The sequence below is a fragment of the Bolinopsis microptera genome, chromosome 2 (assembly GCF_026151205.1).
Source record: "Bolinopsis microptera isolate Bmic1 chromosome 2, MBARI_Bmic_1.0, whole genome shotgun sequence".
NCBI classification, from domain to species: domain Eukaryota; kingdom Metazoa; phylum Ctenophora; class Tentaculata; order Lobata; family Bolinopsidae; genus Bolinopsis; species Bolinopsis microptera.
Genome location: NC_087073.1, coordinates 8,271,619 through 8,284,256, shown reverse-complemented (window position 1 = coordinate 8,284,256; position 12,638 = coordinate 8,271,619). Strand labels below are relative to the sequence as shown.

The 12,638-nt window shown below is 38.8% G+C and overlaps 1 protein-coding gene across 4 annotated transcripts in view; it reads left to right on the top strand.

Moving 5' to 3' along the window:
- The window catches only part of LOC134811214 (DENN domain-containing protein 5A-like), a 36,088-nt gene extending 24,288 nt beyond the window's left edge, over positions 1-11,800 (top strand). For 2 of the 4 annotated variants that reach the window (XM_063817973.1, XM_063817972.1), the window contains exons 15-20: positions 7,239-7,384; positions 7,612-7,703; positions 7,929-7,997; positions 8,378-8,500; positions 8,678-8,912; positions 11,440-11,800. In XM_063817973.1, the coding sequence (XP_063674043.1) occupies positions 7,239-7,384; positions 7,612-7,703; positions 7,929-7,997; positions 8,378-8,500; positions 8,678-8,912; positions 11,440-11,671 (897 nt within the window). In that variant the 3' untranslated portion in view covers positions 11,672-11,800. The remainder of the gene's footprint in view (positions 1-7,238; positions 7,385-7,611; positions 7,704-7,928; positions 7,998-8,377; positions 8,501-8,677; positions 8,913-11,439) is intronic. The other 2 variants (XM_063817975.1, XM_063817974.1) reach the window with 1 other exon arrangement.
- The last annotated feature ends 838 nt before the right edge of the window (positions 11,801-12,638 follow it).

Sequence of the window (12,638 nt, the reverse complement as noted above, 5' to 3'; positions counted from 1 at the left end):
CACTTCCTTGTATCTTCTTACATTGTATGAGAGACATATCATCATTTAACGTCCAGCTCAGTGAACATTCAACTTAGATGAGGGTATTTTTATCGCTTTCACAACTGAAATGTTGCGTTCTTGTGCAAAGTTTTGTGATCTGATGTAAGGTTTTCATGATAAAAGTTTATCAGTTTCTCCCAGCTCATTTTAATAACCGGTGCTCATAACCTCGCCTCTTTCGGTAAAGATAGATGTAGTAGATTGTACCTATTATAGCAAGCAAAACTATTATAGACCCGAAGAGAGCCATGCAGAGTGTCCAAGCCTCCAAGCAGGTTGAAGTTCAAGCTCGTCATAAGTTACCACGGCAGGAACTTTCTTCCGGTCTGTTTCAAACTTGTTGTTCGTGACCATGACCTCGTCAGTCGTGCCGACGATGAAAAGTCCTTTTCTGGGTATTTTTATTAGACTAAAAGCTATGCAAAGGAATAAAATGGGTTTTTTCAACTTGTAAAAAGTATTTTTACAACATGAAATGGCATCGGCAAACGTAAGATTATTATAGATCAACAAACAAATGTGACATCATGCTGAGACCCGGGCTACAACTATTGTCTGAAAAGTTGTTAAACTGTGCTCAATTAGCGTTGCTCATGATAAAAGTTTATCAGTTTCTTTTGGCTCCCACCCGCTGCCACTCGCAGTTACAGAATCTTCAAACTCACGGTAACCCTTTAGTTTTCTTTTTTGGCGAAGATAAAGACATCTACCGATGCAAAAGAATATACCACCAACTGCCAGTAAGAACATTAGGAACCAGAACAGTATCATGCAAACGGCCCAGGCCTCGGAGGCAATATCAATCTCGTCGTAGGTTACCACGGCAGGTACCTCCTCTGTGTTGTTCGTAACCATGGTGACAAGTCCTTGAGCTTTGTCTGGGCAGTTCTATTTTTAGATCGAAACAACTATGCTGAGGAGCTAATCAGATGTACTTCTCCCAAATTTCGGGCCATAGATTGTTTTAATAAGTTGAATAGGCATCGGCAGAGTTAAGATTATTATAACTTAACTAACAAATGTGAGACAGCGTTAAAGAAAGTGAAAACAATACTAATTTGAGTATAATAATATGTACTCCAGGACCTAGAAGCACAAAATGATCTAGGTTACAAATTACATCCTAGCTACGCTGTGTAATATTATTAAATTACAAATACAACCAAGAAATGTTTTATCTGAAGATTCTCTCCATCTAACGAAAGGGAAACGGTAATGCCAAAACATAGCTAGCAGTCGTGTGATATAATATCACACGATCCCTCCAAAAGGACACTTTGTGGTTCATTTCCAAGAAATTCTCTTATTTATATTACGCACATCATTTTTCTTCCTACAAATATAGACAAATTCCTAGAAATTTGTAGGGAGTGTGCGATCTTACACGCGCTATTTCGCGATCGCAAAATATCGCATATTGATTCTAGGTATCAATTATCAATAACTTACCAAATAATTAATGGTGTGATTGATTAATCGATTTACTAGAGCATAGATGGCTCTGTGCCATTTGGACCGACGAGTAATACTGAAAAGTAAAAGGATATATTATGTTATAGTCAGAGATTACATTTCAATAGCTGCCAGATTTTAATTTATCATAGTGCCAACTTCCATGAAAATGTTGAAGCGGAAGTCAAGTTTCCAAAGCTGCAGTGATTCTGACATTGTAGGGACAAGACATGTTTTAAAAACAAAGATCCTAAAGTGGGGGGGGGGGGGGTCCACGTTAAAAAAGTTAAATTCTAAGATCGAGATTTTGGAATTTAACATTAATTACTTTAACTTTTTTAACTTTTTTAACATAAATTAAAAATCAGATTTTGGCTGACTAATCGGTTCAAATTTTAACATAATTACCCAAATTAAACTCAATTATGAGTGTTGACCTTTAGTACTAGTAGTACCTCGCTCTTGCAATTGTTTTCTGTAGTTGTAACTGATTTGATAACTCTACAAAAAAAAACACCTTGTATCTATATATACACATAATTGTATAATTTACTAATATAATCATTCATATAATACGAAAAAAGAATATGGCTTGGCGGTGTAAGTGCGGAAGGGTTATGGAAAGTCTCACATACGACAGATGTTTACGTTGCAATTTTGCGAAGGCATCAGGAGAGTCGCTCATTCGCTTGAAGGGTTCCTGTAGCTGTAATCCCTGTACCCGAACCATCTACTGAGGACACATCATCAGGTATTGATACTCCGGAGCTTCCTCCAGCTGTAATCACTGTACCCGAACCATCTACTGAGGACGTATCAGTTGTTGTCAACACTTCAAAAAGGGCTGCTGATTCATCAAAACCTAGAACTCAATATGATTCTGAAGACGAATCATCTGCTGATGTTATCACTACTGCGATAATAACAAGCAACTCATTCAAGAGGAAAGCTGTCCCTACTTTTAGGATTCCAAAGATTAAGAAACCGACGGTGCAAAGCAAATTGACGATTATGGATAAATCTTCATCGACGGGTCTGAAGAAGAAGGAGCATTTGCGGGCTAACACTGATAATTTAACCACGAGAACTCCCACAGTAGACAATTCTAAATTCACAATTGGACGACCAATTGATGTTGATAAGATAAACAGCAGCAAGAAAGTGTTAAATTCAAAGAAGGAAACAGCACTTAACAAGTTGTCTACACGACTCATTGAAGGTGGAACTGCAATCAAGAATGAGAATCAGCAGGGAAATCGGGACAAATTGAACTCTAGAAATACTCCTCCAACAAGTTCTCTGAGTACAATTAGACTGCCAGTACACGATGGAAAAGGTGATAAGCCTGTGATTGCGAAGAAAGAGACTGTTTTAAACAAACTTTCTACAAGATTCGCCACAGAAGATGGCACTTCCACGCCGAAAAACAAACTTTGTAAGGAGAAATCCGGAAGAAAGGCGCTCGATGCCGAAACGATTAAAGATAGATGCACGGTCAGGACGAATTTTGAAATTGAATTGTGGAAGTGTAACGACATGGTACCTGGCCAGATTATCAAGGCCAAAGCAATTCAACGGGTTTTATTCAGACTTGGGTGTTCTTTAGAGGAAGCTTGCCTACAGAATATATACAATATTTTCGGAGGAAAAAAATCCAGGTGTCCTACGTTATCAATTGTGCGATCCATGGAGCGGGTATTAAGACTAAAATCTAAGAAAAGACGTCGTCGGATGATGAGTATTTTACCTACCCCGGAATGTCAGAATGGAACAAAGAGTACGGATGATGTGGTGCAGAATACTGTGCATCAGCCATGCCCAATAGCTAGAGTGAAACCAATCTTGTCATCGGAAACTATTCAATCTATTCCAAAAATACAAGGAAAGCTGTCTACTAATTATGTCCATGCAAATGTGACAGGGAAGCATTCTTTTGCCTTTATTTCCCACATTGCGGTAATGCTAGAGTTAACTAGATCACTAGGTCCAAGCAATTTGAAAAGTTGTGACGATGAGGAACTTGTGCATAGATCTTTGAATGAAATAAAAAATAATCAGGATTCAAAGAAATATCTAAATGTAATTGATAGCGCGGAAGATATTGAAAATGAAGTCCCTGAAGTCTTAAAGCAGGTAAAGAACCTATTGGGGTGTGTGAAAGTGAAAAGACCAGATCGAAGTTCTGTTTCAAAACATAGATGCTCTCATAATCTAAAGAGCCATTTAGCCAGTTATATAATATAATAACATCTATAAACAAAAGAGCACCTAAAGAGGCTCAGCAAAGTGCTGGCCTATTTACGCTTACGAAGACTCATTCGTTCAATATGTCTCAAAGTAAATAAACTCCTCCATCCTACTCTATCTCTTGCTAAGTTCACTAAGTTGGTAAAATCATCTTCATTTTTTAAATAAATTTGTCTCTTAAATAGGTCCTTTTTCACAATAATATCATACAAATTAGTCCTGTGTCTACCCACTCGTCCATTTAGTGTTTGACATCCTAGTGTAGCAAATAACAGAGACTGGTAGGCAGGTGTGTCGTTGTCACTGCGTAGAACATGACCTAGCATTGTCCACCGTGCCTTTTCCACTCTCTCGGAAAGGGGCCTGGTCTGGGTACGAGCGTAGAGGGCCTTGTTAGATATTGAGCTAGGCCAATAGATGTGTAGGATGCGCTTGAGGTGCTTCCTCTGAAGAACATCTACAGACTCTATAACATGCTGAGGTACGGCCCAGCAGCAGCAGTTGTACAGGAGCACTGATACTACTAGTGAGTCGTAGAGTTTGATCTTTCTCTTCTCAGTTATCTGACTCCTCTCTGATCCCTGGCACCACAGCTTGTCAAATGACCAGAAGGCAGAGTTAGATTTATTTATTCTATTAGTAACATCCTGCTCTGATCCAAGCTTAGTACCAAGAAGCGTCTCGTTTCTCCACTCCTCTTTTCCTCTTAGTTCATTATCCCACTCGTCACAGGCACCAACTTCTTCTAAATACACTCTGGTAAACTTTGTCTTTGTGTCATTGACAAAGAGACTCCATTCACTGAGAATATTCTTGGAGATCTGAAAGATATCCTGTAACTCCTTCATATCTTCACCAATCTCCTCTAAATCGTCTGAATAGCCGGACTCAAGAGGCATGTGGTTATCGGCTATCGGAGGGTTGGGTCTTGAGGGGAGGACTGCTCTTATGTGCACTACAGCTCCAGCTAGATTGAGGGTAAACAATTTACCAGCTGTGCTGTCTCCTTGGGAGGCTCCTATGTTGAAAGAGAACATCTCTGAGTCAGTAGAACACACTCTGACTACTAGAGTGGTGTTAGCCATGAGGTATTGTACAAGCCTCAGGTCGTCTCTGGAGCATCCTGCAGCTTCTAGTAGTCTGATTGTTGTACCTCTGCGGATGGTATTGAAGGCAGCTGACATGTCGATACTCACTTTGTTCCATTCAAACTCCTTCTTCATTACTACAGATATGAGCATGCTCTGTGCCCAAACTAGGTCGGCACAGCTCCTGCCAGCTTTGTAGGCAGCTTGGAACGGTCCGGTGAAGTTGTCCACAGCTCTCTCTATTCTGTTTAGCACTATCAGTGACAGGATCTTTCTAGAAACATTCAGCAGGGTCAATGGTCGTATCGACTTAACTGGGCCACGAGTTTTACCAGGCTTAGCCAGTGGTGTGAGGATGCCTGCTCCTATTGCTTCAATGTGAATGTTTTTCTCGAAAGACTCGTTGAACACATTAGCCAGCTCTTCATGGAGGAGGGGGTTGTTCAGGGCTTTCATGACCTCGCCAGGAACTTTATCAATACCCACTGCTTTACCAGACTTGAGTTTACTGATGGCTCTCTCTATCTCTGCAACGGTGATGGGACTGTTAAGGCTAGATGGGGGGTCAAGGAAGGCAGGAAGGGTAGGCTCATCAGCGTCGTTGAACTCAGCTTCAAAGTACTCCTTAATAATCCTCGCTTTCTCCTCATTAGTACCTGCGATATTCCCAGCAGGGTTGTGGACGGTTAGAGCTGGCCTAACATATCCTTTGGCGAGTATCTTAGAGGCTCCAAAGTATCTCCGGGCGTCGTCTGTGTTGTTTACCTCTTCGACGAGTGTGTCAGCACTGCGGTTGTTGATATCTCTGAGTCTCTTTGTAATCTTACGTCTTAGCTGGTTGATGTTGGTCTTGACATGCTTCCTGTTGGTCGGGAATTTGTTCTGCATATTCGCAATCATCAGCTGCTTGCGTTCAAGTGACAGTTCAGCGATCTCAGGATCAGTACTGAAGGATTTGTGCTTTTTTTAGCCAGTTGTTTGGCCATAAGAGGTAGCCTCCCTAGTAGTCTTGGGACATCAGGAATGTCCGAGGAAGAGATTATTGAGGAACATCTATTTTCATTACTGAATAATGATGTATGTCGTGATATAATGAAGATTCCTCAACCGTATGATGTTAATCGTATTACAAGTGAAGTTCTAAAATATATGAACGACTCGGCTGCTGGGCTGCACTATAGTGAAAATTATTTTAATGATAGACTTTTATATTCAGGTTAAATGATATAAGTAACTTCAAATTAGAACCTCAAGTTCTTTTATTTACGTTATTACAGTAACACCTGTAAAATTTTTACTTCATTGACACTGTTTTTTAATTTTGTAATATAATATATTGACAAATTGTTTGAGTGATAACTTTTACATTGAAACATCATTAGACGTGACTCTTTTTAACTTTGTAATATAATATCGTGACAAATTGACTCATTGTTTGAGCGATAACTTTTATGAAATATCATTAGACACTATTTTAAATTTTGTAATATAATATCGTGACACAGTGACTCTTTGTTTAAGCGATAACTTTTATGAAACATCATTAGAATTTTATTCAGTTATTAATTCATTACGATTAGTATCACTAGATTTAATGATATAGATTATCATAGCCCTATTTTCAGTGTTGACACTGTGAATGGAATCTGTTGTTTTTAAAAATTATTTATGAATCAGCTGTTTATATTTCTATGAATTATAATTTATTGTTGTAATGATCAAATGTATCAATTATTTATCGGTTGTACCTATGTTATATGACTGTTTTACTCTTGTCATGGGCATTCCTATATTCCTACATGTAATGACTAATGAACAAAAATACCAACGCATGACCTAAAAGTAAACTAGTCTAGAATATTCACTCCATTGCAATTTCAACCCAAATTTGAATTTATGTTAAAAAAGTTAAACTTTCTAAGCCTGAATTTTGAAATTTAACATTAATTAGTTTAACTTTTTTAACTTTTTTTAACGTGGACCCCCCCCCCCCTAAAGTGGCTCCAAAATTGCATTCAAATTCATTACATGAATTTGAAATACATTACACGATCGTTCCAAAGAATTTGATGTCCACAAATTTTCTACAAAAAAGAGAGCACTTCTGCGAATAGTGGCTCAGAGCTCATTTGCTAATAACGTGACTTAAAATAGAGCCATTTAGGTCCCTAGTCGTGAACAAATTTAGAATAACGGGGATGATTCATAGAATATCTTATTACATATGTGATCAATCATGTTTTGTACGTGACGATGTATCACGTACAACACTCCTTACTCTATAATTTTTGAAAATAACTTACCAAATCCGTATTCTTGTTACTATTAGTGATACATAAAAAGTCAAGTTTCTCCCAAGTTTCTCTCCAAGTTTTTCTCCATTTTATAATACCTGGCCCTTTTCCCCAGACACGAAATCTGGGAGAGTTGAGGTCACTACGAGTGGGGCACGATAACACTGGTATCTCTCCGGGCTGGTGTTTGGACCACATCTTGGTGGAGAACGTTCTCAACAGTCATTGTACCCTGTTCAGATGTGGAGGCTGGCTCAGCAGGTCCGTTTAGATTTTTAACTGCTGGTTATTAATATTACAACAGTATCCTTCATTCTTGTTACAATTATGAATATTGTGTTTTTCGGTAGTTCACCTTGCGATTGTTCGTAAAAATTCACCGATCAGATCCATTTAAGGGTTCATCTACTTTTGAACCTAGTCTCGAGGTTCTATGATCTATCCCTTTGTAATATTGTGACATTTTATGATATCTGAATAATTATCAGGAGCAGTCGAGACGGAAGTATAGAAAGACTTCTGATCGGTGAAAGAGTTGACAGAAATGAGTATAGGAATCTGAGGAACTCCAGTCAAAAAGGTAAAGATCTTTTTTGGTGGACCGTTTAAAGATTATTTGAGAAATGTTACTAAAAGTATGTTAACATGAACATTCGATCCACGACATCAGCCTCGCAATAAGCCTAAATCCTCAAACAAAATGTACATACCACACAAAATAGCACCACACAAAATTCAAATAAATGTATCGTTTGCGCAAATGTAGTAATCGGACCAGAACACAAATTGTACGACAAACTTACAGCTGAAAGTCCGACCTTGGTTGGAAGTTTGACGGAGAGTTTCCAACAAGACCTAACGTTGTTGATGAACGGTAAGATATTCCTCAGTACCCATTGGTCGTGCTTGTTGTACCTCTGCTACGTGACCACTATAACTCCTTTTTAGCTTCCTTGCTTCACCTTCGCGCTGTCCCAGCCACCTTCATATTCATTAAACCACAAAATGCTTCACAAATCTTCACACGCTGCAATATCTTTGTGATTTGTACCTCTGCTGTTGTAAAACAAGTGCCTGCTAACCGCTGAAGTACTTCTTTCCGTTCAACCTTTCATTATAAAATAAATTTCAATCTCTCTGTTATATTGCTGTTTACATAAAAGTCACGCGATTCAAATTTGTTTTGGCGCTAATAATTTATATTGAGCTAGTTAGTAGTTATAGTCTTGATAAGCTGACCATGTACTTTTGCAGACCGGTCCCCTCCGCGATTCCCCTCCTCACTACGAGTAGACGGCACTGTCAAGGCTCAGGAGATGCTAGCTACTGCTGTCAACTCTCTCGTTAGACACAGATATCGTAGTCAGGAATCCGATGGTTCGTTGCTTGCACAAGTAGAAGTACATCTTCTGAAGCAGAAGTACCACTTCTGATGTTATTGTAGAATTAGTGTCAGTAATCTGGCCAAGAACTCTTGTGGTGCATTGTCGAAAATTGTCACATAAATTTGATTAAATGTTTAAAACCAGAGACATAACATGCCGATACCCCCAGGAACGCTAGTAACACTGCTCTGTGGTCAACAGGGACTAGTCCCAGCTCTACAGGGTCTGCTAAGTGCGGGGTTGCGCCCCATTTCCCGGTTCAACAGGGGAACCCCCCTGGTTTGGGAGTTTGTGCACAAGGTGTATTTGGAGGTGTCCGAAGTGAACACGTGTCATCCTGACCAGCCTGCTATCCAGAGCTTTGTGAAGTGTGTCCAGCTTCTCATGAGACCTAGTTCTAACAGGTTAGACCTTTTATAAATTTATTTTACCTTTTTCTTAGTATACGAAATTCAAATTGTCTTAGTAGACTTGGCGATAATGGAATTTTATAGGGATTTGGGAGGTGAACTATATATTGTTTCACACGTGACAGTGGTTCTGTGATTTGATTGATCGCTTTCTAAAGCTGATAGGTTAATGGCTATCACGTGTTTGAAAAGGATTCATCTAGTATATGAATTATACAAATGTCTTCAATAAGAAAATAATTGTCCGTACAACTACAAATCACAGTTTTTCATTTGATTTCTTTATTTGGTTACCATCCCAGACATTATGAGAGGCTTTGAGATTTCGTCGATATTTCATACATCGCAAGTCCAGGGATTTATACCCAATACCCAGTCAGACAACCAGTCGGTAGTCCACTTCCTTCCTTATTCATACCTGCTTTGTTGGCACTCCTCGCCAGTTTTCAATAATGGCGTACAGACGAGTGTTCTTTTGTTGGCTCAGTACATATTATTTAAACGCTTTACTTATATTAGAACAGTCATTCGTAAAGTTGAAATTCAGTCCTTGGACAAAAGAATATGAGTAAAAGTTAATGACTGAGGTGGTTTAATGAGCACCATGTGTACTTTAAATAGTAATAAGGAACGGAGCAACTTAACAACACAATAATTATTGTACTATGCTGTATACCGTGTAACGTATGTTTGGGAAGGTAAATTTCCATGAGCTCTCGTCTTTATTGTACAAGCGGTCGAGTTAAAGGTAATGGCATAGTCTAATTGGTCTCTAGTTCAACTGTTCATCTTGTGTTTGGAAACTTTTCTTTTTTTGCTACAAGAGTAGACCACTGTTGAACGCAAGGAGGAAAAATGGAAACGGCTCAAAAAGTCCTTGCAGACGAATTATCGTTTCTAAAAATCTGCTTACCTATTTGGCTCTATATATTGAGTACTATGGGGGAGATAAACTTGATTAATCTGTTTGCTGGGTACATGGGCGACCAGTATCTAGCGGGTATAGGTCTAGGTGCCATGTTACCAATTGTGGTTAATTTCTTACTCCTCGGCTTTTCCTCAATATTTGATGTCTATGGGCCTCAGCTATGTGCTAGAGCACAATACAGTGAACTTGGTGTACTTATGGTTAAGATTCTACTGCAGGGATGTGTAGCCTTCCTTTTGTTATCGCCTCTTTTTGTTGCCATGTTTTATTCTCTTCGATATATACCCCTCCTTGATGACAGTGAAGAATCAGGAGATATCAAGGACATTGCTGAGAGGTTCCTGGCGATGTCCATGGGACTGTGCCTGCTTGATTACGTTGTAAAGGTGTTCTTCAAGTTTTTCATCATCAAGAAAGCAATGATGACCGTTTATGGTTTTACTGCTATTTTGATTGCGATTCAGACAATACTCTGCTATGTTTCTGTCGTGCTCTTCAAAATGAAGAGTGAAGGTATAATTTTCAGTATCCTTGTTAGCAGACTTTTAACCATTCTGATGTCAATGATGACGCTGTTTCAAAATAGAGTGAAGTGGCATCTTAACTTCAGGCACTTGTTAACTAGACGGATATTTCAAAACTGGTGGCAGATGATTAAGATAGGTATTGCTGGTGGGATTATGCTCCTTTTCACCACGATAACTTTCTTTCTTTCTATATTTCTAAGTCAAGTCAGAGGAAGGGTAACCGTCGAAGTGATCACTATTTCGCTGTACTACTACGGTTTCTCCATAGCGGGTGCTGCAGCCATAGCTTTCACCTCTGTCATCCAGATCGGAAACGCTCTGGGATCTAAAGATGTGGCCAAGATACAGTACCAAATAAGATTGAGTGCCATCAACTTGGTAGCTGAACGGATTTGTTTCCTTGTCATCATGTTTCTAACGAGACTGTGGTATTATCGTCTGGTTACCGAGGATACCGCTGTAATATCCAGTCTGATTGAATGTGGCTACGTGTACGCTGTCATGATAACTCTGAGCAGCATCCAGGAACTTATCGGAGGAGGCATACTTTTCGCGTTTGGTAAAGCTAATATTATATCAGTTATAACGGTTTCAAGCGCGTGCCTTGTAGGTCTCCCACTTATGTTTTTGCTAGTTCTTAAAACCGATATGAATTGTACAGCCTTCTTTGTGGCAATGACAGTGGAACAGGGAGTGGCTATAGTTGTTAGTTGTGTGATGATAAACAGGTTAGATCTGTCTGAAGAGGTAGAGAAGTGTGCAGCTAGGCTGGAAAGAGAGGCTACACAACCTATCCCTGCTGAAACTGATGAGCTGGTCATAGCTAATCCTATTAACTCTGATACACCTGAAATAAATCCCTCCTGAAAACCAAGGTGTATATTCATTATACCTCTTGTGAATAGTTGTTTTTGTATGGTCTGTAGGTTCCAGATAGTTTAAGTTAGATACACAGTTTAAATCATAATACTCGGATTCAAAAATTAAATCAGACCGTGTAAAGTTTAGATTAGGAGCATACAAAACTTTTAGTGAACAAAATTAATTACTCAGTTTCTCATTTCAGTGTTGGGTTGGATGGAAAGTTCCAAACCCTGATCTGTCTCGGTGTCCGAGAAGGAGTCCTGCACCGCTGGTTCTACATGATGAGCCAGAGTCTTGCTGCTTCCAAATGCTACGACAACACCGGCATCTTTAAACAGGACTCTATGTTGGACGAGATTATGGGCCTGTTGAAGATTTTAGAGGATTTGAGTATACCAGTGGACGTTTCTCTTATCCACCAAACAGAGAGATAGTTTATATCATATTTTACATTTTATACTTTTAACAATTATATGTTCGATTACAATGTTCAGCACACGACAGGTCCGAATTTCATGTGGTCGGTGTTTCTACGATTTCGGATGATATGATCTAGTGGTCGATCTTTTATTTTGAAATTTTTATCTTTTATAAAGTAGTACAAGTAGTGTCTGAGCGGAAAGATCATAAATGGGAGTCTGATTTGACTACAACCTTGTTGTGGTGATTCTAAATGATGATGATTGCGACTGTTTTCTCCGAAAAGCATGTGAAATGTTATAACTTATAACTGTAAAATACAATACATGTAAAGATTGTTTTTATGACAATTTCTAAGATAGTATTACGATTGATTCATTTGTACCTCTTTCTCTGCAGTCCAGAAGGCCGACTTGAAGGGATGCTCTCTGAATTATAAGCGCCGGCATAGTCACTGCATATATATACTAAAGTTCTAAGCAACAGATGGCTAAAATCTTAACAACGCTGCTGCCTAATCTTTCTCAAAAATTACTGAAAGTAAATCTTTATTAAATTGAAATCTTCTCCAAAGAACTTTGTTCAACGCTAAGTTTCTTAAATAAGAAAGATCACTTAAATTATTCAAGAAAATATTACAGTCACTTAAATCACACTTAATCAACGAAAACAGGTTAGTTTGCGGTCGTCCGACTCGCCCTGGGTACTGCAGTGTTAATAGCAAATACAAGCGAGCTATTACTATTAGTATTATAGTCTGGACCACCAGTAGGTCCACGTAAAACATGACCCAACATTCTCCATCGATTTATGTCCACTCTTGCTGACAATGGTAAATGGTTCCGCATTACAGCGTTTATACAAGTTAACGTTAGAAATAATGTTAGGGTAACGATAATTCAAAATGTTTCTTAGATCAAGATGACGACTATGAACAACATCAAGTTTCTCTAATACTGACTTGCAGCTAGAGTTATCTCT